Source organism: Candoia aspera, chromosome 3 (assembly GCF_035149785.1).
Source record: "Candoia aspera isolate rCanAsp1 chromosome 3, rCanAsp1.hap2, whole genome shotgun sequence".
Classification (NCBI taxonomy): Eukaryota; Metazoa; Chordata; class Lepidosauria; order Squamata; family Boidae; genus Candoia; species Candoia aspera.
The window spans coordinates 93,903,088-93,927,685 of NC_086155.1; the positions used below are offsets into that span (position 1 = coordinate 93,903,088).

Here is a 24,598-nt window from a genome sequence, read left to right on the forward strand (position 1 = left end):
TTTAATTATGAATCCCCTAAATGATTCTAGGCATTTGGATATTATAACTATCATCTGGATATTACATGAAATGTCTCACAGATAATTATCTACTACTGTCAGCCCCACCAGGTAGACCAGATGAGAAAATCAACTCCACAGGAAGACTAAAAGTATACTTTATTGACATACTGTAGGCTATAATAGCAGAATCTTGCAAATCCCCTTCTTATACTCCAGGAAGGCATTTGCCTGAGTTGCTTCCAAATATTATCTTGTTTCTCAGTACTTAAAGAATGTTTCAGCCCTCTTTGCCTAGGTAATGGTTCTTGCATATTTCTGTCAATGTTATCTCCCTTACTTTCTACAACTATTGAACAAACTGTTACAAGTCTTGGTATTCTTACTTACATGGTTGATATGCAGCTTCTGAATTATGTAGTCTGGACACACTTTGCATTCATTTATCTTTACTATAATGTCCCCATAAGATGCAATCTCCTCCTCCATTGATGGCCAGTATTTGGCACATTTGATCTACAGAAATACAAAGATGCTCAACCTTTTTAGCAGGATGGAACAGATATTTTCTGCCCTATTGCTGCTCATTAAGCTAATTGATTGGGTAGATTTTCAGTTTATTCAAAGCATAGGACAGAACTGTCTTTGTTATCGGGTATATCACCCTCAAGACAGGTTGTTAAACTATGAGCTAGGGCAAAATACGTTTTGATGGGTGCATGCTACATGTCAAGCCTGATCAAAGCCAGGTGAAGACACTAAGTAGCTGTAGGCTTTCATTCCTTGCAGGTAGCATGAATAAAAATGCAGGTCTCTCCAGGAAAAAAAAAATGGCAGCAGTTCAAAACTAATTTAACATTAGTATAGGTAAAAACTAGTTCCTACCCTTGTTTCTCCCACTCCAGTTGTACAAAAGTTTTGTAACAAACATTTCACTGAAACAGATTAAAACTTTTAAAATAAAATTAATAAAACAAAAGGCAGACTGCAAAACCTCAAGGCCTCAGAGGCCTTTGTGTATTATTTCAGGTAGCTTATAGAAGTTTCCTGTAGAAGAATGACAAAATTAATCAGCTAAGCAAATTATATCAGCTTTCACTTTCAAGTAGCCATAGCAATATAGTGGCACACCAGGATAATGGATGGCTTAAAAGTGACTTTCTCCAAGTAAGGAAACTAATAAATAACACGATGGATATGTTCCTCTCACCTTGTTGCCTTCCTCACAGCGAGTCACCATGACAACAATGGTTGCCTTTTGTTCCCAGATCATTCTCCAGAAATCATCTGTTGTCTCCTCCTTGGGACCTGGCAAAAATATTAGTCTGATCACTTGAAATACTTCGAGTTGATGGTTAGGGATGGGCTAATTTGTTGGTTGTAATGTCACTGAGTTTTCCTTTTTCCAGCCCTAAACTGATTGTATCTCATTGCTTCACTGGTTTGTAATTGTTTTTACCTCAGCATGAACATTTGCCAAAACAAGAGTCTTTTTCTGTGCTTAGGAGAATATTACCTTTCCCAAAGGGAACTAGCAAGGTGGATACATACATATGTATGTATGTACAGTATGAACGCCTGCACATATATTCATATTTTCCCATATTGTATGCATTTTCAGCAAAGAGTTCCTAATTCATGCATTTTTGTACTTTTTAATAATAATCATTCATTACACTTGTATGCCGCCCAACTCTCAATTACATTTTTTTCCTAATATATACTTGTTTTGGAAGGGATTTTCCTTAAATGCACATTTATTTAATTTTATTTACAGGACTCATAGGCCACTCTATCAGTTGCTATTTGTAATATGTGTGTAGTGCATTAGCACTAGGAGATTGGAAAATGGATGATCATTAAAAATAAATAAACAACATATGCTATATTCTGTTGCTCTTGTTATAAAATAAAATCCAGAAAAGTGCAGATAATCAGCCCACAGTTGTGTTCTGTTTCACATATAGATCTGGCAACTCAGCCCATTCTTCTCCCATGGCACAGAATTCTCTTGGACAGCCCCCACCCCAATTCCAGCTTCTGGAGAATATAGAATTGGGAGAAGGGCTTCATGTAAGAACTTGCCCACCACCTCTCATCAGGTGGAGATTCTGGCTGAAACTCTTGTTCAAATGGGAGAACATCCAAAGAGCTATATTAAGTCCTAAAATTCTCTCTGACATTATAGATTAGGATTTCAGTAATTATGAGATTCTCATGATATTACATGCAATAAACTGCCACCTTTCAGAATATGCTGCTGAAGCTGATCAAATGGAGAAAATCAATAATGACTTTAAGAAAAATTAAAAGAACAATGAGCTAAGAATGAAGCACATGAGAACTGATTGCAAGCTTCGGTTGTTGGCCTGCCATGAAGCTCTGGATCAGACCCAAGATGAAGCAAATAGGAGAAAAAAATCAGCTGCTTACTTTTTATCTGACACAGAAATAATATTTGGCAGACTGTGCAGCAAAATTCTTTCAGCACCAGTTTTTAATAGATCGTGCTGAAATGATTGAGACAAATGTTCATGTGCCTTCTAGATACAGTTCCTCCAAATCTCCTGATCCTGTTACTAAATTTCTTTGTAGGTCTGATCATGGTGAAATACTCTGGGTGGACTGCTGCAAACAAGGTGATCAAGCATTCCCTGAAGGATATTTGTGTACTAGACTCTGGAAGTTTGCTTAATAAAGTTTGTTGACTCTCAGCCTTTGAACTGATTTTGTATCAATTGAGAGGCAAGATTGGAGAATACAATTTCATATGGTCTAATTTCAGTTCACTGTTTAGAAATAGCACGACAACCTTTGAATTAATGTAAAATTGAAATGAAATTGCTGTCATTAACCAGCATATAATATCAAATTAAGAGCTTTAAATTGTACTATAATTTTGAAATTCAAAAGGTTTGGTATTTTCATTATGTTTTCCTTTCTGTTTTGCTTTATTTGTTATTTGTTATTCTTTTCTATTAGTTTTATATTGTTTTCAATCAATTCCATTTATTTTCATCAAATTTATTTATTTTGATTAAAGATCAGAAATAAAAAAAATAAAATGACATTTATCATCAATAATTACCTAGAGTCCTATATCTCAATAAATCCCAAGATAAATTTGTTAAAATATTGACTGCTTCTGTATAAAACTTTGTAACATTATATGTAACAAAAGAATTTGTTTTAATTTTAAAAAATCTGTTTTTTTTAATCTGTTTAGGCTTTCTCTTTTTAAACATATAGTTTACTGGATTATTGTTACATACTCTACATACTTGGAGAGTCATTTGGAGCAAGGTAGTGCCTAAATTGAATAAATTAAATTAAATTAAAATTAAATATTTGTTATTAATTGCTATTAAATTGTTTTTTAAGAATTAAAAAAACAATTAAACAGAAAGTGAATTTCAGCTTTCTTTCTTGTTTTTTATCTTTTAACCTCTTTTTATTGTTTTTTGGATTTTGTAAGCTGCCAAGAGTCGGTTGGAGTGGGCAGCCATAACAAATTTAAATAAATAAATAAATCAGCCCTTAGCGACAGTAAACAAGAACCAACTAAAAGTAAATACCTGACATTTTTTTCAGTATGGAAACTAGTTAGGTACCTATTTGACCATTTTTGCAGTGTCTGTGAAACTTAAATAAATAAATTAATCCTTAGTGATGGTTATCATGAGCCAGCTAAAGGTAAATCTATGGAACTTAAAAGTTTATCATTTTGCCTGGGAGCAATTTTCATTTTATAAGTTGCAATTGCAAAGAACAGAAAAGGAACAAAGCAAAGAGGATATCATTGCATGTTCTTATGCACATAAGGAATGCATTGCTCTCTAGGACAGAAAGAGTCATGGATGGCCAAGGAGTAATGTGGAATGGGAAGGAGACTTCCTCAGCTACTTGTACACACCAAATTGTTTGGTGGTGTGGAACAGTGCCACCAATACTGCTGGGAGGGCTCATCAGAGAAAATAGAAGTAGCTATGACTGTATTTCTATCTGCAAGTCAAAGTCAGAAAGATAATACAAACCTTGTGCAGCAATGTATTTTCTCATTTCTTTGAAACCCTATGATAGAAAGTCATACATTATTATCCTGCAATAAAGGCTCAGAAAAATTAATATTTCTACAGTCTAAGAGTCAGAAGATTATAAACAATGTTTGATTATGAGTTTGCATGTTGTAAATGAAAGTCACTCACATCTATATGGCTTGCATTTATGTAGTCATATCCTGGCTCCTCAGGGCTTGAGGAAAGCTCCACACGATTATAATCATCTTTTCATATGGAAACAAAATTCAAGACAAAGAGAGTTAATCAATACTGTTGGTTTGGTATAATTTTTGCAAGTGGGCAGGGGGAGGGTACTTACAGGGGAGGATATCAATGTAGCGGTTTTTGTTCTGGTTATAAGGCTTGCGTGCTTCTTTTATAGAGTATTTACTGAAGACTCTGGGAATGCTCTGCAAAAGACAACATCCATCTGAGCAAAAACCTTTAGGTATAAATCATTATAAATACAGATAGCACTTATGAGCTACTGAACTCTTGTTTGTTTGTTTGTTTGTTTTTAGTTGCTATTCTGAATCCAGTTTTCTATTTCCATTTGTTTAGGAGTAAGACCCAAAGTATTCAGTAGCACGTATTTCTAATATACATATATAGTAATAACAAGAACCGAGGCCCAGACCCTATTAAATAAATGTAATCTGAATGGAGACAGAAAGACACTTGTCTTCAGTTTTCATATACATACCTCAGGTTATTATGAAGAGACTTCTATAGCCCTATTCAGACATACCAAATCTCCCCCACACTGAATGGGAGTAAATGAGCTAAAATATATGATGCTATCTAATGATCCAAAAGATTGCAAAGCTTTATAAGTGTGCATCATAAAATTTCCCTGCATTCAATCTTGATTCCTCTCCCTCATTATTTCATTATTTCAAAGAAATGAGTTCTGAAACCCTTAGGGTGGGAACTACCTACTACAGAAAGCCAGCCACCAACACACATAGATCCTCCTTGGGTTTTCCAGTGGGACACTAACCTGGAATTCATCCAGAAAAAGCCTTCCTTCATCTGCTATTTTTCTCTTATATGCTTCCCACAATAATTCCGCAGGAATTGGGTCTATGTTCTTCATCTGCCTTTCATCATCTTTAAAAGAGATAGAAATACTTCCATATATACATATATGCATTTCTTCTGATATGCATAATGAAAAAATAATTCAATACATGCTTGAGCACATGTCTCACAATTATTAAATGGGTTTGCTGCCTGAATACAATGAGCTAAGCTTTAAAACCTACACCAGATTATTCATTTGAATGAATAATTCAAGGACATTTAATTCCCGCATGACGTGCATTTAACCCTTCATGGTGACAGTAGAGCAAGTGAATAAAACAACCCCTAAAATTAATATCATCGTGCAATTGCAATTCATAACAACAGTTTTCCCATCTTCCCTTCTTTCAACACAAACTCAGCAGTGGAGGGACTGTTGTAGCTGCCATACAAATCTTATGCAAATTAAGGGCACCTCGTCACTGTCTGCATTTATCAGGTGCCATCATTGCTCTGCAACAAATAAGAACACCAACTGGAGGAATCCAACAAGTTCCAGCAGGTTCACACTGCAAGAATATATCAAAGCGAAATGATAATGATTCATAAAATTTATAGTGCCTACCCTACTTCCAGCTGAATGTTTCTTACATATGGTAGGCAAATCCAAATTAGTGCCATCATCTATGAGTTAAAGGAAGCATACATTTTTCCTTTATTATTCCTTTTGTCAGGAAAAAAGTATACATGGATATTACTTGTAGATCCTGTTTTTAACACTCTTCAATGGTGTTAATTGCATTTATTTTTTTAAGAAAATCCCTATATAGGCACAATGGATTTGTAATTTGTTTTGATCAAGGATCAGGAAAGAATTAGTCTTTTTCCACACTTTGCACGGTGCTTTTGATCCTAATCAGACCACATTCCATTTACAATCAAACCATTTACAATTAGGGTGAGACTACTTTTATGTGTTATTGAGGTTGGCCCTAATTTACAAAGAATAATGTGTCCTTTAGAGAAGCTAGTTTACCCCATGTGATCTTCATATTAAGAAACTCTTGAAAAGACCCTAAAGAAATATAAAATTACGCTGAATAAAGTTCAAAGCCATTGTTTAAAATGACATCAGAATAAAGCTAAAACTTCGTTTCTGAGAGGGAGAGGGAGATGGAGAATAAACTGTTAAATAATAGAGATTATCACTGGTTAGGATATTTGTTAAATTTACCCTATGAGGAATTTAAACATGCACAGGGCTTCCAAATTAAATCTACAATGGCAAAACATAGGCCCTAAATGTTAAAGTTCACTGCGAACGTTATGCCAAATTTGGCATTTCTCTGTGCACACTGCATTCTCCCCCTGGGTACTGGTTACCAGTACTCAGCAATATTATACCACCTCACATCAGAAGATAACAAGCCTTCATCTGGTTATGGTCAAGGATGTTGAATAACAAGGCCTTTCCTATTCATCAGGATATTGCACAGACCACCAAAAGATTGAAATCTCGTAGGCCAGCTCGGAAAACAGCCATACATCTAACATCTATCCAGTTCAATCCTAAGAATGCCTGGAGAGAGGAATGGTCCAAGCTGTCACATCGCAGCTTGGTCATTAGTGATCCCTCTTCCAAATCTCCTGGCTTTAACCTGCCTCGCTCTGTCTGGACGAAATTGAATAGAATCAGATGTGATACTGGAAGGAGTGCCTCTGCTCTGTATCAATGGGGTTGGAAAGATCCTCCTTGTTGTAACTGTGGTGCCGATATGCGAACTATTAAACATATTGTACAAGACTGCCCATGACATGCGTCCCCTGAATACTTAGAAGATCTGCACAAAGCAACACCAGAAGCAATTGCCTGGATAGCTGAATTGGACATCCACTTATGAGGCTACTACTGTATCCCTTCAGAACTTTTGTATATAAACATGTGGACTGTGTGTATATATTTGCCTTTCTCTTGTCATGAACTCATCATCACTCTATCTCTATCATCTATCTATCTATCTATCTATCTATCTATCTATCTATCTATCTATCTATCTATCTATCTATCTCCAGGTGGGACTGGGAACAACTCCTGCCTGGAAACCTGAGGAAAGAATAGCAGTTAGTGTAGCACTAGAAGGCACATTGATTTGTCTTGGGATGAGAATGCATCCTAGATTCCTATGCAGAAATGCAGATTGCTGAACATGGTTTTCTAATAAAAAGAAAAAAAGTCAGAGTGGGACCACTGGGACCATAGCAAAGGAGAAAGGGTTGAACTCCTCCCCATATTCTGCAGTGGCTGCCTCTTGACACAGTTATTTTCACAACAATAATGGGTGTGTGTTAATTCCACTGATATGGGTCATGTTTCCACTAATGTAAAAAGAGAAAGATGACAACAGTGGGCTTAGAGGTTCTCTTTACTACACCTTAGTTCATGCTGCCTGGGGAATTCTGGGAGCTGAAGTCCACTAAAGTTGTTAGTTCAGAAGTAGGCCAGGAAAACTCATCAGGCTAGAGAATTCCATGTGGCAATGGGCTTAATGAACCCCTGGAGAAAACTTTCAAAGTACCATTTCAAGGATGCCCGTACTTGTTAGAATTAAATATTTACCTCTGGGAACAAGCCTTAGTCCTTCTTCTTCATCTCTGCAAAAAACATCAAGAGAGATGACTGAATGCTAAGAACAAAATATTATTATTTTTCAAGCTCTTTTCAGTGGAAGTTGACAAATATATTGGCTTTGGTCAGAGTGTAGCCACACTAAGCATCATTTCTAGTTCTTCCACTCCACTTTGAAAAAGAGCAGATCCCCCAACCATTCCCATCAACCCAATTTTCCCACCACTCTGCCTTCCCCATGCTGATTTCACAGAAACATCAACACAGGAAACAGAGTCTACCCACAAAATGGAATAGAAGCCAAAATGCTGACAAGACCAAGTGAAAAAAGGTCAGAATGGGGGGACTGTTCAGGGGAGAAAGAAAAAAGAAAGAGGCTTGAAGTTCATGCCATTTATGGAAGAAATGGAGTAAAAGGACCAAGAAGAAAAGCCAGATGAGAGATAAGGAGTGAGATGTTCCCCCCACTTTTTTTTAAAGGAGAGATATTGCACCATGAGGAAGAAGATCCTTTTGCCCTAGATTGAGGACTGTGTTCTGAACTTTCTCTGCAACCTCCCTTCTCCACCCCACCCAGATTTTGAGCAATTTATGAAACTTTGAATGATTTGACAATAGATGGTAAGAAAAGTTACAGATGGAGTTCATCAGGGAAACTTCCAGAGGGTTTATCCTCCTCTCAATCTTCTATTCTCTTTCCCCTCATCCTTTCTCCTTTTCTCCCTGTCCCTTAATTTAGGAAAATTGAATTGGTAATTGAGGCTGAAATCTATAGTAATTTGCAGTAATTTCAAATGTTAAACCTTATAGCTGATGAAAAAACGAAACAGAGGAAAGGACAGGAAAATGGAAGGTCATGTCCTGAAAGAAGACTTGCTGGCTGGAATTGAGCCATTCAATCAGCAGCTTTCTAAATGTTCAATCTAAGTACAGGTTCATTATGGTCACCAACCAATGTCTTTTTTTACAAATCTAAAATTATCAAATACCAAGGAAAGTAAGAACCAAAAGAAAAGATAAATAAATAAATGAAGTCCATAAATGATACTTAATATACTAAAAAGAGAATAAAATAATATTAAAGTGAAATAAATTGTTACGTAAAATATGATTACTTGGGTATTAAGAGCTAAATTAAGAACACCAAAATATTGGTATGTTAAAAATAAACCTTTATAAACCATAAGCCCCCCAGAAAATCAGAATGACAGTGAGGTTCCAGTAAATCAAAAGAAATCAATCAATTGCAGGGGAGGGATTTAAGTGTAACTAGTTAAAATTTGGAAGAAATTGGTCTTTACCTTGAATGCAACTATCAGTAATTGTGATAATAATGAAAAATTCTTTCTATGATTTTGTGCAAAATTTGCTGTGATTTTCTGCAATGCAATTAGAATAATAGTAATGGGGCAGAGGGAGTGACAAGGGTGCAGTCTTCCCATCTTTGTCATATGCACTTAGGAGAGGAAAAGAAAGCATTTTACAAATTTACCTTGAGTTTTTTCTGTTAAGGATGTATATTTTATACAGAACAAGAAGTAAAGCCAAAAATGTTACAATAATCAAGAATGCCAAGAATCCAATCACAGCTTTAGAATTATCTGTAGAATGAAATGAAATGAAATGAAATGAAATGATGAAACAAAGGTTTTAGGAAATGTAAAAAATCTTTTATCAACTTGTGTTTTAAGTATGCAAATTAAACTACTCAGCAAATTAAAAGGAATTTGTTAAACTTTAACATACATTTGGTGGTTATTTCGCTCCATCTTGGCTCTGAAGAATAATTTCCATTGAAAACAATAACCTGATAAGTAGAAGGAATAACAAATGTAGAGATTTGAAATGCACTAAAGATGAACTATTACATAAATCTTCCAAACTCTTTTATGAAAGCCCTACCTTATGAGACCTTCATTAAGGAACATAAATGTCTTAAGGGATGCTATAAGGAACAGCCCAAGAATAGAAAATAGAAATAAAAAAATAAATATTTCACCCAGCCCTCACTTATGAGGAAGGGGATGAAAACTTTGAAACTATAAAATATTTGGAACAGAGAAGCTGCCAAAGCGTTCAGTGGCAGGGATGATGGAAATTGTTGACTTAATTTTGAGGAAATGGCTGAGGATGCTTGGCTGTTAAGTTACTCATTTATTCAATTAGCAATTGGACTGCACTCTATTTAGTTCTATTTAAAACTGTTGCAGGGTGCCCCTGACCAGATAAGGATGTAGTTACAGTGATACATCTAACCAAAGAGAAAAGATACACCCAGTCCCTGAAACCACTTGAGCTTCTAATAACAATGATAGATCTGAGTACCACTAAGTATAACCCTAATCCTTTAGAGTGAGGGCAACCTACTCCAGAACAGGGCATCCTGAATTTAATCATCAGATTAACCAAGCACAAACAGTATTTTCATCTTATCTGCATGCCAGCCCTCCTCCAATCCATTAGCCTGCTGAAGGACTGATTCAGAACATCAGCTTAATTTAATTCATTATTTTCTCAAAATCTTGATGAATAAGTAGGTAGATATATTTCAGGAAAAAAATGAAGTATCTCAGTCTCAAGATTAGAACAATGCAACTTACTGTAAAATTGTATGTTTTCAAAAAATAAAGATCTTTCACATTGAATTCACAGCTGCTTTCATTCATTCCATGACCATTCCACTTCAACATATAGATTTCGAAAGGCCCATTTAATTCTTTTGGTCCTGTGCAAGTAACTTTTACAGCATTGTTTGCTTCACTGGATAAGTCTACCTCAAGCTTTGTCACAGGTTCTGGTTCTGTTGAAAATTTAAATGGTTACCATCAAAAGAAAAGAAGCAGTGTTAAGGGTATATGAATCAAAATGCTTCATCAGTTCCAGGTAGTCCTCATTAAGTGACTGCAATTGGTTCCAGCAACTTGGTTGTTAAGCGAAATGATTGCTAAGTGAACACGTGACTGAGAGAGATGCTACCAAGATCCCTGGGTGTTGCCATCTCATTCAGATAAAGTTCTCTTATACAGTGTCCTGTCCCTGACCCTTTTGTTCCCCTTTTTTTGCCCCTTGCAGGGCAGAAAGATTGCTTTAAAAAGCTATCTCTTCCTGAGCTGCTTTTCTCTGCAGTGCAGCATAACCCTAAAAAGTGCTAACCACAATTAACAAACTGAGCTCTGTGACCTTAATTAGCTGATTAGAACCTTGGGCCAGCTGGCAGCTGCTGTGTGAAACTGACCAGACCTTAATCAGTTTCACACTGAAGGCTTTTGTTGTCTTAAATATGCATTGGTCAGGAAATGAATTTTTTCTTACCATTTATTACTGTCATATTTGCAAATGGACACTATTGAGGCAGTTGCTAAACAAGGACTACCTTTATATAAAATATACTGTCCTGGTATTACCTGTATGAATTATGGATGCTAGATTATTTTCACTAGGATTCAACTTCAAGAAAATGGGACCACTGCTCTCAGTAATTTCTCCTCCTCTTCTCTCCCATAAAAATGCATAGTTCTTTATTGCTAGCCATGAGATTTATATGCTCAGATATTGGAACTCTTTGTGGCACAGAATTCCTTCCTTCCTTTTAAAATTTGTTTGCACAAGCTATGAGGACATGATCATGAAGATAATCCATAAAAGGTATTACAATCCACCAAAACTGCATATTGATTGTAACCTTTCTAGACTGTCTTGGCAGGATCGAAGTAAATTGGCATATTTTGCCATCTGTGGCAGCAATGCTCAGCTGGTTGACCCTTTAGATGGAACATTTTTTAAGAAATTGGGAAATAACCAAAACAATTTTTCAAAATAAAATCCTGGTTTGGGCTGATTGTCAAATTTCTCCTCGTTTTGCTTTTCTGGGTTAACACCAGGGGTGCCCATGGGAGTTGGTTGAAAAAGTCAAGATGGCAGCTAGAATGGTGTACTGAAGTTCCACCTGTTTTTTTATGTGTGCCATGTGTGCAACATTTATTTGTTTGTTTGTTTGTTTGTTTGTCTAATTTATCCCTGCCCATCTCCTCCGGTTGGGGGACTCTGGGAGGTTTACAACAATCAATTAAAATCATAACCATAAATACAGAGAGTAAAATACAGTAATAAATAATATAAATAGAGGTAGAAATAAAGAATCCAAGTGGTGAAGAATCTAAAACAGTCCAAGTGTGGGAGGAGTGGTCTATAGCAACCATCCCCATGTAGATCTATCCCCCTCTCCACCCCAAGCAAGGCGGCAGAACCAGGTCTTCAGACTCCGCCGAAAGGCCAGGAGCGATGGGGCCAATCTCACCTCCGGGGGCAGCATGTTCCACAGGGCGGGAGCTACTGTGGAGAAGGCCCGCTTCCTGGACCCTGCCAAATGAAATTCTCTTACAGACGGGGTCCGCAGCATGCCCTCTCTGCACGATCGGGTGGGACAGGTTGATGTAATGGGGAAGAGGAGGTCCCTCAGGTAACCTGGCCCCATGCCATGTAGGGCTTTAAAGGTAATAACCAACACCTTGAAATTGGACCCGGAAGCAAACTGGTACCCAATGCAGCTCGCGCAGCACTGGTGTTACATGTGCCCTTTTGGGGGCACCAAAAACAGCTCGCGCAGCTGCATTCTGGATCAGCTGGAGCTTCCGGATACTCTTCAAGGGTAGCCCCATGTAGACCTCATTGCAATAATCTATATGAGAGATAACAAGGGTATGAGTGACTGTTCGAAGGGCCTCTCAGTCCAGGAAGGGGTGTAACTGGTGCACAGCACATAGCTGCGCAAAGGCTCTTCTGGCCACGGCTGCCACCTGCTCTTCGAGCAGGAGCCGTGAGTCCAGGAGGACCCCCAAGTTATGCACCAGGTCTGTCTGGGGCAGTGCAACCCCATCCAGAACCAGAGATGTTAATGTCCCGGATACAGAAGAACCATTAACTCACAGCCACTCGGTCTTACCAGGGTTCAGTTGAAGCCTGTTGTTCCCCATCCAGGCCCCCACAGCCCCCAGACACTCGGAGAGGGTAGTCATGGCATCACTTACTTCACCCAGGATGGAGATATACAACTGGAGATATACCTCATCCCATGGTGACGGATGATCTCACCCAGCGGTTTCATGTAGATGTTAAAAAAGAGAGGGGAGAGTACTGATCCCTGTGGCACCCCACAAAGAAGGGGCCGTGGGGCTGATCTCTCCTCCCCTATCAACACTGACTGGGATTGGCCCTGGAGGAAGGAGATGAACCAGCATAAGACTATGCCACCCACCCCCAACTCCCTGAGCTGTCCCAAGAGGATACCATGGTCGATGGTATCGAAGGCTGCTGAGAGATCAAGGAGAGCGAGGATGGATGCACTGCCTCCATCCCGCTCCTGCCAGAGATCATCCATAAGTGCGACCAATGCCGTTTCCGTCCCATAACCGGGCCTGACACCTGACTGAAAGGGCTCTAGATAATCCATTTCCTCCAGGACCCTCTAGAGCTGCAAAGCCACCACTTTCTCAACCACCTTCCCCAAAAAGGGGAGGTGGGAGACTGGATGAAAATTGTCCAGAACAGTAGAGTCCAGCGATGGCTTCTTGAGGAGGGGGTGTAACAACGCCTCTTTAAAGGTCGCCGGGAACACCCCCTCTCCCAAGGATGTCTTAACCATTGCATGGACCCAACCACATGTCACCTCCCAGCCTGCTTTTACTAGCCAGGAGGGGCACGGGTCTAGATGGCATGTGGTGGCATTTACTGTCCGTAGGATCCTGTCCACTTCCTCAGGTCCAACAGGATCAAACTGCTCCCAGATAACTGGGTAAGCCTGTTCCCCTGGTATCTCTCCAGACCACGCCTGGAGTCCAACTTGGAGCAGATCCGAGTGATTTTGTCCTGCAGATGCTCAGCAAATTCCTCTGCATGGCCCTGTAGGTGGGTCACTGAACTCACTTTCCCCAAAAGGGATCGAGTGATCTTAAACAGGGCCGTCGGACGGCATTCTGCAGAGAAATATTGATGTCTTGCCGCTTTTATCGCCACAAGGTAGGCCTTAATGGCGGCTTTTACCTGTGTTCGGTCAAATTCAACATACATAACCACCAGGTAGAGCTTTGATTGCAGCATTACAGGCACCATCTTGACTTTTTTTTTAACCATATCCTAAAGATACCAAAGATATGGTAAAAAACCAAAATATTCCTGGTCAAAACTATGAGTAGCAGAGAACCAAAGCTAGCCGTCTTTTTAACTTCTCTACCATTTAACTTCTCTACAAATTTCCTATAAATTTAAAGTGTGAAAAAAGGCCTGGCCAGTTCTTTGGCCCTGCTTGCAATACTGCCTGTCTCACCTTAGAAAAGGGGGATCATCCCAAACATGAGGACTTTTTGCAAATTTCAGCAAAACTGTGGCAGATATTTAATAGTAACAATACTAACTTGGGGGAAATGGTCTTCATCGTGTTTCTGTTGCCCTGAAACATTTGGAGTTTTGTCTGAGAAGTAATGAGAAATTCACCTCAGAATTTCATTTTAGGTAACATTTGGAGGCAACAGTATGCTTTGGTAGAAAGGCGATCAGGAAATCTTTAAGTGTCTAGATGGTTATAATCAAATTATAAAATGTAGCTAATATATTTTGAAATTGCATTTCTACACTGTGATTAGCAATAAAGCTGAAATCATATGATGTGTGGGTAATCTACAGTTAGATTCACAGTGTAAGACTGGTGGAAACATAATAATTCAAGTCCTAACCAAGGACCTAAGAATTATTAAGGTAGTGCCTAAGAATATAGGCAGTTCCAAACAGGGTGGATTTTTGTAAAATTAGGGTGTTCGGGTCCAATAAATTCATTATTTCCAGATATCAAGGGAATCCTTTAGGTATTGCTCCAAGAGCACCAGTAGCAATTGGTATAAAAACGGATTTTTTTCCATAGGTGTTCAATTTCAATCTGCAAGTCCCAATATTTCATCATTTTTTTCCAATTGTTTTTCCTCAATCCTAGCATCACCCAATATAACAACATCAATGAACCAGACTTTCTTCTTTTCAATAACTGTTATCAGGCACATTATGTACAAGATGCCTGTCTGTTTGGATCTTAAAGTCCTATAAGATCTTAACATGCTCATTTTCTAAAACCTTCTCAACTGGATGGTCCCAGTAGGTTCTAATACATCCGAATCCAAACCTCTGGCAAAGATTTCAATGAATCAATTTGGCAACTCAGCCATGACGTTGCTTGTAGTCAGTTTGTGAAATTTTGCTGCAGCCACTGATCAAATGGTCAACTGTTTCATACTTTTCATTACAAAGGTGACATTTGCTGTGGTTTGTTACATGTTGAATTTTTGCCTTCATGCAATTAGTTAGCAAAGCTTGGTGTTGAGCCACTAAAATAAAGCCTTCAGTTTCTTTCCTTAACACTCCTGATCTTAACCAACTCCCTGTGGGGTTTTTATCAGTTTTTCCTTCTGTATCCTTCAAGTACTGACCATGCATTGGCTTGTTCTTCCAATTAACAAATCAGTTTTCGATTGTTTCTTTTCTATACTCAGCCTTCAAATTTGTTGTTTTCAAGAGCGTTCTTTGATTGACTTCCTTCAATAAGGGTTCTTGGCTTTTCTTAATGTGATCATTCAGGCCATGCTTTTCTTCCACCACAGTTTGTTTCACCTGTAGGAATCCTCTGCCCCCTTCATGTCTTGGCAAATGCAGCAGATCAGTCCGATCCAAATTATCAAGTTCCATCTGGGTCCAGTCAACTATCCCTGCTGTGTATCGAATTATAGCAACTGTCCAGGTTTTAACATCTTTAATTATGTTTCCACCATTTAGCTTTGATTTCAAAATTTTCCAAATTTGTTTGATATATTTGGTAGAAGTATTTTCTTTGACTTGATTCTGTAATAAATTGGAATCTTCCCAAACTCCCAAATATGTGTAACCTTCTTCTGGTGCTACTGCCTTTATCAAATCTTCATTGTTAAGCTGTATTCCATCATCTTCAATAATTTTGCCTGCCTCTACGGCTGTGGTTGCACACTTGTTGATGCCAGATTGCATTCCAATATCTTTACTGAATTCTTTTGTTCTTTTTAATAAGGAATCTAGTTCAGCCTTCATTTTTCCAAATAGTTTTAAATCATCCATATAGAGTAAATGCAAAATTTTGACTCCTTTTTTGGCCAGTTCATATCCACAGTTTGTCTTGTTCAAAATTGTTGTCAGTGGGGCCATTGATAGTATAAAAAGGTGATAATGAGTCACCTTGGAAAATTCCACGTTTGATTTCAACTTCTCCTAACTCTTCCCCATTAGCCATCAGCTTCGTTCGCCAAAAGTCCATTGAAGTAGAGCCAGTTTGAGAGCCAGTTTGGTCCAGTGGTTAAGGCAACAGGCTAGAAACCAGGAGACTGAGAGTTCTAGTCCCGCCTTAGGCATGAAAGCCGGCTGGGTGACCTTGGGCCAGTCACTCTCACTCAGCCCAACTCACCTCACAGGGTGGTTGTTGTGGGGAAAATAGGAGGAGGAAGGAGTATTAAGTATTTTGCCATCTTGAGTTATTTATAAAAATAATAAAGGTGGGGTAAAAATTAAAGAAATTAAATAAATAAATACAATAAGTATTCATAAACTGCCAAATGTTTCTGCTGATTCCAAAAATTTGAGACATTTCTCAATCCAGCTATGTGAAACAGAATTAAATGCCTTATTATAATCTATCCAAACCATAAACAAATTTGTTCATCTTTTTTTGAATTCTTCAAAACTAACTTGTCAAGTCAATAACTGGTCCTTTGCTCCTCTTGAATGTTTGCAGCACCCTTTTTCTTCTACAGGAAGTTAAATAATTTCTTTTCAAATAGCTGTAGATTTGATTTGTAATCATGCCCATAAGTAGCTTGTATGTGGTTGGCAAACAGGCTATGGGTCTGTAGCTTCCAGGCTCACTGACCTTCTCCTTGTCCTTCTGAATTAGGAATGTCCTTCTAGTTGTTAGCCATTCTTCGCTTTCTGGTGCTTCCAAAACCCTATTCATCCGGTCTGCCAGCCTCAGGTGTAGATTTGTCAGTGATTTTAGCCAAAATCCATGGAGCTCATCTGGTCCAGGAGCACTACAGTTTTTGACCTTCTCTGATTGCTTTTGTATTATTTCCTCAGTTATCCTAATGTCTTCCATACTGAATACTTTCACTGCATTTTCAACTTGCTTGATCCATGTTGCATTCCTATTGTGACTCCTGTGATTTTCCCACAAACTTGTCCAAAATTTTAGGGTCTCTTCTTTCTCAGGCTTTTCATTATTTGTGCTTGATCCTTTCTAATTTTCAAGGGTTTTGTAAAATCGATACTGATTTGCTCTAAACTGTGAATTCTGCTGGAACTGAATTATTCAATTGTCATATCACTTGACCTTCTCTGCAATAGCCATGACTCTTTCTTTCAATTGTTCTAAAGCCTCTGTAATTCCTTTACTCTCCAGGTTGTCCTTTACACACAGACTAGTTTTGATTTTCTTATTCTTCAAGTTTCCTTGCCCGAAATTCTTCAAATTGCTCAAATCTATGCAAATTTTCTTTATCTTCAGTTCCAACTGCATTTTCCATTTAGGTTTTCCTTTTTTAATGATTCCATTCTTTCATATGTTAAGCCCCAATTCATCAGTGATTAAACTGGTTGTGGGATACATCATCTGGTTTGTTTGGGTCAATGTTTCACTTGAAATAATTTTAACAGCTTTGTTAATATTCTTCACTGTTTTAGCCAAAGTCTTCTTGTTAATTTGATTCAGTTTTGGCAAATGTATTCTTTAGGCTTCTTTCATTTGATCCTTGATTTTCCCAACTAGTTCTTCGTTAACAGATAGGGAAAATTATATTATTATTATTATTATTATTTGAAACTTACAGGTTATAACCTTCCCTTCTATTAAATATTCACAACTTACCTGCTGCTAGAGTCATAACAACTTTGGTACAGGCTTTCCCCCTAAGTTGTAAGTGATTTTTTGTCTCTGTATATGCCTGTACACTCACTGAATAATTTGTGTATGGTTTTAAACCGGTCTTTGTACAGGTCGTCCCATTAGGAACCTTTTCTTCATCAGGACCTAGAATAGAAAGAAATGTTAAAAACATAAATATATCCAAATATAAATAATGTTGATGCAGAGACACAAATTCAGAAGTAATTACTGGTGTTTCATTTTCACAGAAGGTCGCCAATCTCCCATTAATATCACCAGAATTAAGATGGATGAACATATAAAATTTGGTTTCTTGTTTTTTCTGAATCTGGCAAGATTCATTTGTCAAACTGAGATCTACTTTTTAAAAAAAAAAAAAAGTTTGCACTAAGATTTGTATGCATTTCTATTTTTTTCCCAAACATATTGATTTCATTTGCAGTTTTGCATAACATAGTTTTGGCAATTTTCTTTAACATGATGCCTTTATGTACAGTACATTAGTTTCACAAATACATGCATTTTTGTAAATAGTTTTCTCTAATATACTTTTCAAAATGAGAAATCTGTGAAAGTGTGCATTTTGAATAAAAAACTAACTTCAAGTTCTACATTCGTTAGAGTTAAGTTTAGATCTAAATACACTTTCAAATGCAAACTAAACAAATTTCTTGACTTCCCCCATCATATTTCTCTTCAGTTAATTTATCCTCAGTTGATTTTTATCTCAGAATATTTATTTATTTTATTTAACAAGTTTTTTTCCCTTTCAAGTAACAATAAATTATTTATTTAAATTATTCACTTAAAATGTATAAACATTAGGGCAATTATTATTGGAATTAGTGCTGGAATTTGGAAAAAAGAGATTCCAATTCCAATACATTTTGCAGTAAAAGGCATGTTAACATCCCCATCTGTTCAATATATCAGTATGAACTGGAGTGGCAGCTGTCTTTTATATTGGCACTGACACAAGCACAAGCTGTGCACAGGCTGCCAAGATACTTGAGATGTAGTCCTGGCTGTGTGGCATCCATTGCCCTGTCCTCCAAGAGAAAGGGAATCATTTGAGGTCCAGAAGGAATGGCTGAGGAGTAACCACTGCCCCTCACCAATATCTGCCACCTCTGTCTGCTGAATGAAAGAGGTATGATACTCTCAAATACAGCGCATCGGGATCATATGGAAAGGAGAACTCATTCAATATGGAGAAGTCAATACAGAATCAAGCTATTTTCAGTGTTAGTGGTAGAGATTAGAAAACCAGCCTGAAAATATCTTTGAAATTAACTGTGTTGCTCACCTTCAGCAGAGCAAACTTGCAAATGAGAGCAGCTACTTGCCAAGGTTATTAAAATGATCCATCCAGAAAATTTTGGAAATAATTTTTAAAAATCCTGAAAATGCATGAGTAGGTGCTTTCAAACAATTATAAATACATACCAGTAGGACATACCAGTAGTAATACATATACATACCAGCAGTATTCTTATCAGGTATGCTGACTATATAACCATCAATAGGGCCAGGTGCTTGATTTTTTGGTTCTTTCCAAGTAACTGTTATATTTTTTGCAGCTGGGATCAATACACACATTTCAGGTGGGTCTGGTGCTGATACAAAAATTAACAGAAAACCATGTTTATCAAGTAATGATAAAGTAATGATCTCTGGGACATGTCAACAATAAGTAAATTATGAGCAATATAAACCATGACTATGTTTTACAGAAGGAAAATACAACCACTGTCCAGTAGTAGATAGCTCCACAAACAACACTGAATATTTCCAGAAAATGTCAGGAATTTCAGGTCTTAGAAAAGGTTATCCACTCCAAGCAAAGTCAGAATACAAGACTAGCAAGTCCCACATAGACCAACCATTTCAGCTCCAGTTCTGCTTGTACTTCTACTTGCCCTGGTCTCCAGAGATGATACTTATTCCTTAGGTTCAGGATAAGATGGCTGCTTATAGTGAACTTTGTCTGTTTAGCATTATAATATGATAGATCTTAGCAATTGTCAGTTATTAGGATCTCAATACGTCTTCCTTCCTGCTTGGACACATACACTTTCTCTGTAGAAATGTTACATTTGGGGCAAATTCAGTAAATAACAAAGCATAAGGAAATCATGGTGTGATACTCACTTCCGTAGTCTGTTGTTAGGTTAACTGTATCATTTATTGTTTGATTATGAATATATGAAACACACTGATATTTTGTATTGGGTAACACTTTAAGTATCTTGCTTTTGTTATTCCGAAAATCGTTACAATCGGAGATATACTCATTACCTGTAAGGAATTAAAAGAAATTATTACCCTGAAATCTGGGCATCTAGGAATTTCTACATGTTCAACAGCCTTGCCAAGCCTGGATATAATTGTCCTCCAGATGGGGGGACAATTATAAACTTCATCTCCTAGAATTTCCAAGCCAGGATATATATTACTGAGAAGTCTGCAAATTTAAATGCATGCATCTCAAAAACATCCAGGGTTGGGAATTTTGATTTGCATGCTGAGATTTTTTTTTAAAAAAAAAAGGGGATGAAAAAAAGAAAAGAAAATTAGATCAACAGTGGCACAGAAATATTTCTAAAGACAACAACCCACCATAAGGTTGTATTTCTCTTAATAAATAGTAGTACTACAGGTAGTCTTTGTTTAGTGACCACAATCGGGACCGGCAACGTGGTTGTTAAGTGTAGTGGTTGCTCAGTGAAACTGCGACTGTGCTTATGATCTTACTTCAGCTTTCATTTCCTTTACAGACTTGTAAAGGTAAATGCAAGGACTGGTTGGAAAGTTATTTTTTTATCATTGCCATCACTGCAAACAATTGCTGTACAAGTCAGTTGCTAAATGAGGACTACCTATATGTACATACACAAAAACTCAAATCCTTTAAAAACTTTTATATTATTTCCTTTTTCTTTTATAGGGTGAAGCTCTTATATAAGTGCTTTTTAACTCTCCATCAAATTTAGATCAAATACAGTACTGATTCTTTTTAAAAAATCCTACCATTGTAGGAACAGCAATATGAATAATTCAAATTACACCGAGCATCAATGTTCCAGGTTAAAGTCACTGTGGCATTAGTGTGCTCTTCGTTCAGCTTCTTATAAGCTGAAAGAGAGGGAGAGAGAGAGAGAAAAGAATTCATTTCATTATTTTTCATATTTTAAAGAATGCTGGAAAATTATCTCCTTATTTACCTTGTCAGGCATGGATTACAAAATTGTACATTGGATGAATAATTAGCAAAGTTTTCAACAAGCAAGAGAGGAGAAAGAAAGCTAGAAGTGAAACTCCTATGATGAGATGCTGTTTATTAACCTTTCAAGGAGGAAAAAAAAAGGATCTGTTCTCACATCTCGGCCTTTACTCAGATAGGAAACAACACTTTCTTCCAAAGGCTGACAGGGTGGTCTACCAGATCATTGCTTTCCCAATGGTACTAAAGCATGTATAAAACACCATTTCCAGCCAGAGGGTAGGTTGTTCAAGCTTCTCCCTCTGTTGATGAAATCCTGGTCTGCCTACCAACCGCACCTTCTAGCTGGCAAGAGCAGGAGGCTGGGACACACGGTGGTGGGGTGGGGGGAGCAGATGTAGCAAGTGAAACAGGTCTGTGGCTTTCAACTGTTAAATGGGAATACCTGGATGAATTCCCTGAAGGTTGCTAAATCTTCAGCTTTACATTTGAAAGGCAAAATGGCTCAGCCATTCCTATTTAAGTTTATTGTACAAATATTCTTTAAGGCAGGAGTGACACTTGGTAACGCATGGGATGTTGAGATCTTGCCAAATGGTGGCCAAGGATGGAGTGTTTCCCATTCAGAAAATAGTTTCCTGATGGGTCACTATCAAGCCCCACATAGCTGGCACACTCAAGAAGCAAGAACCCCTAGGATTTCAGGAAGACACCTTTAGGGCTAGTAAGGGTAAAAACATAATAATCTAATAATCAAAGTACAGGTAGTCCTCGCTTAAGATGGTAATTGGGACCAGCAACTCCATCGCTAAGTGATGTAAAGTGTGACATCACGTTGTTGTCCCAAAAACTCTGGATTCGTAGCCTGGCATGCAATTTTGACCAATAATACACACCAAGGGTGGAGATAGTAAAATATTTATTCTGTGCAGAAAGTGCAAGAGAAATAATTTTCCAAAGCCAAACACAAAGGCTCTCAGATTAACAAGCTCTTTATACATTTCTGCAAAGAGATACAAAGTAAAATTCTTGCAACAAAATATGAAGTGAAAAGCAGCTTTTTAGCCTTGAAGCGATAAACTATGCGAACTGTGGAATTCTCAGTCTAAAATATGCCAGCCTTCCTTTACGATCTTAGCAAGTTTACGTGTTGTGCAAATACCTATGCATACCACCCTTATCAGTTACCTAGCTATTAATTTGTGTCATCTAACTCCTGATTCTTGCTCACGTGTGTTACATGTCCCTACTCTTGCTCATGCGTGTTGTTAACTTTTTGCACATGTCCCTACTATGCACTCTTTAGTAAAACTAATTACAATGTTGAGTCTCCACCCAGGGGTATTGCAAACTCTTGAACTTTAGTGAACTCTTACAAAGGTGTATCTACTCTGCGGCGCAGCTGCCAGAAACTGTTTCTATGGCGCAGCTGCCAGAAGCTCTTTTTCTTTTCTTTTCTTTTCTTTTCTGCTTACTGCCTCATCAACGTGACCACACTGACTTACAACAGCAGTTCCAGCACTTCTGGTTGCCATTGTTAAGTGAATCCCACATGGTCATTAAGTGAAATGTCACATGGTCACCATTTACAACCTCCTGCCGGCTTCCCCATTAACTTTGCTTGTGGGAAGCTGGCAGTGAAGGTTGCAAATGGCAATCATGTGACCGCAGGACACGGCGACAGTTATAAATGTGGGCCAGTCACCAAGCACCCAAATTGTGATCATGTGACTATGGGGACGCTGCGACAGCTGCAACTTCGAGGACCGGTCATAAGTCTTACTCATTCAGCACCGCCATTAACTTCAAACAATAGCTGAACGAGTGGTTGTTAAGCAAGGACTACCTGTAAAAGCAAGTTCCCAGGCATACTTATAGCAAGCCAATTAAGGTGGAGTCTTTTTGAAAGGTTTCCTTCCCACAGTCTGCCACCCTTGGCCTGTGCTGCTGCTTCTCACACCTACTGAAGTCTCACTCCTCTGCCTGGTTCTCACAGTCTTTCACAATTACAGGTTAAAATTCATGGCTGCCTGGGGAATTCTGGGAGTTGAACTCCACACATCTGAAAGTTGCCGAAGTTGAGAAACACTGTTCTAGAGGGACAGAGAACCAGGGAGGCACTAAGGGAATTCCCCAGATCCACATTGGGTACCCCAGCATTAAGGCATGTCTATTCAGTCCATCTCATTTAGTTAAATTTGACTGCGTATTGAGCAATTTGGACTACATATTGCTAAGAAGCATTTATCAGGACTTCCCCACCCCTCACCCAACCATGATGTTTTTCTAATAGTTCAGTGCAGGATTTAAAAGAGTTCAGAAAACAATGGCACTTAAGAACAATAATGCAGATTTTATTGTAATGAATTATAATTACCAGGAACAGGCGCACGATGGGGAACAACTTTACTGCAGTGTGTAAACTGTGCTTTTACTTGAAAGTTTTCACATTCTGTCAGACCAGATATGGTACTGCTGTTTTTGTCCCAAACACAAGCAGTGCAAGTAGGATATAACGAAACTAGTGTTTCGTTAAATGTAAGGTGTAAGGTACGACCATTCTCTGCAAACTTCAAATGTTCCTGAATATTAACTACAAGACAAAAACAAACAAACAAATAAAAATTGGATGCAATCATTCTAAAATTTTAAAAACTTAAAAAAAAGAAAGAATTATATGCACAGAAGGCCACAAGTGAGATAATTAAATATATAAGTCATAAGGTAACAATTTTATTCCTGTGGCAATTAAACTACTCAGAGCCAAAATGATTTCACTTCTCTCTATGGCAGTGACTGCTCTTATAAAAACACAAAGCTTTTAGAATTACTGCAGTCCAAATATTACTGATTAGATCAGTGTTTCTCGACCTTGGCAACTTTAAGATGTGTGGACTTCAACTCCCAGAATTCTCCACACATCTTAAAGTTGCCAAGGTTGAGAAACCCTGGATTAGATTTATAAAGCCACCCCAAATCATTCTTCATAGCCCTTGATGTATTCCCACTGTTTTACTGGATCTGGATTAGGCTTTCCTATTCTGCTTAAGATCGTGGTTGAAAGTAAATTATGGTCATTTGGCCCAACTTATTGTTACAGATAAATTTAACTCTTTATGGGAAAAAGCATAGCCAATTATTTTTCCCCCTGCAGCCTCTCAATTCAAGCACTAACAATGATGGGTCTGGAGAAAGCTATTTCTGAGACCATACAACATATCCTTGACTTCAGCAGATGCTCTGATTCTCTGCTAAAGACTCCAACAAAATCCCTTATTTATTTATTTTATTTATTTATTCAAATTTTGTTACCACCCATCTCCCCCAAAAGAGGGACTCTGGGCGGGAGATATGACTAATTCATATGACGTATGTGCGTGTATATTTTGATGATACAAGAGTCTGCAAAAGAATAACTATGGAGACAGCCTTTCAAACTGATAGATATTCTTTCTTATTCATATGGTTATATTCCATCTTCCAGGGAAAAAAAATTAAAAGCTTACCGCAGCTCTTACTACGATCTTCTGCAAAGAAAGAAACAAAAATAAGAGGAAGTCAAATGGTTTTAATATTAATATTTTTTGGATGTATGCATTCATATATATGTTGCACTCTGTTCTTGTTGAGAGGAGGAAGATTAAATTATACATTGCATTGATTAATAGGATTGTTTTATAATTCTATGAAAACAATAATTGGGTATTCATCATCACACTGTA

At 37.7% G+C, this 24,598-nt stretch overlaps 1 protein-coding gene across 1 annotated transcript in view; it reads right to left on the reverse strand.

Annotated features, from left to right (window-relative positions):
• The window catches only part of PTPRC (protein tyrosine phosphatase receptor type C), a 37,312-nt gene that overhangs the window by 12,277 nt on the left and 437 nt on the right, over nucleotides 1-24,598 (reverse strand). The window contains exons 2-17 of the mRNA XM_063299877.1: nucleotides 24,383-24,403; nucleotides 23,254-23,469; nucleotides 20,684-20,788; nucleotides 19,805-19,951; nucleotides 19,135-19,269; nucleotides 17,636-18,010; nucleotides 10,308-10,507; nucleotides 9,454-9,514; nucleotides 9,200-9,308; nucleotides 7,699-7,733; nucleotides 5,059-5,168; nucleotides 4,378-4,468; nucleotides 4,206-4,282; nucleotides 4,035-4,071; nucleotides 1,211-1,308; nucleotides 391-516 (exon numbers count right to left, since the gene is read on the reverse strand). Coding sequence (XP_063155947.1) covers nucleotides 391-516; nucleotides 1,211-1,308; nucleotides 4,035-4,071; nucleotides 4,206-4,282; nucleotides 4,378-4,468; nucleotides 5,059-5,168; nucleotides 7,699-7,733; nucleotides 9,200-9,308; nucleotides 9,454-9,514; nucleotides 10,308-10,507; nucleotides 17,636-18,010; nucleotides 19,135-19,269; nucleotides 19,805-19,951; nucleotides 20,684-20,788; nucleotides 23,254-23,469; nucleotides 24,383-24,403 — 1,943 coding nt within the window. The remainder of the gene's footprint in view (nucleotides 1-390; nucleotides 517-1,210; nucleotides 1,309-4,034; nucleotides 4,072-4,205; nucleotides 4,283-4,377; nucleotides 4,469-5,058; nucleotides 5,169-7,698; nucleotides 7,734-9,199; nucleotides 9,309-9,453; nucleotides 9,515-10,307; nucleotides 10,508-17,635; nucleotides 18,011-19,134; nucleotides 19,270-19,804; nucleotides 19,952-20,683; nucleotides 20,789-23,253; nucleotides 23,470-24,382; nucleotides 24,404-24,598) is intronic.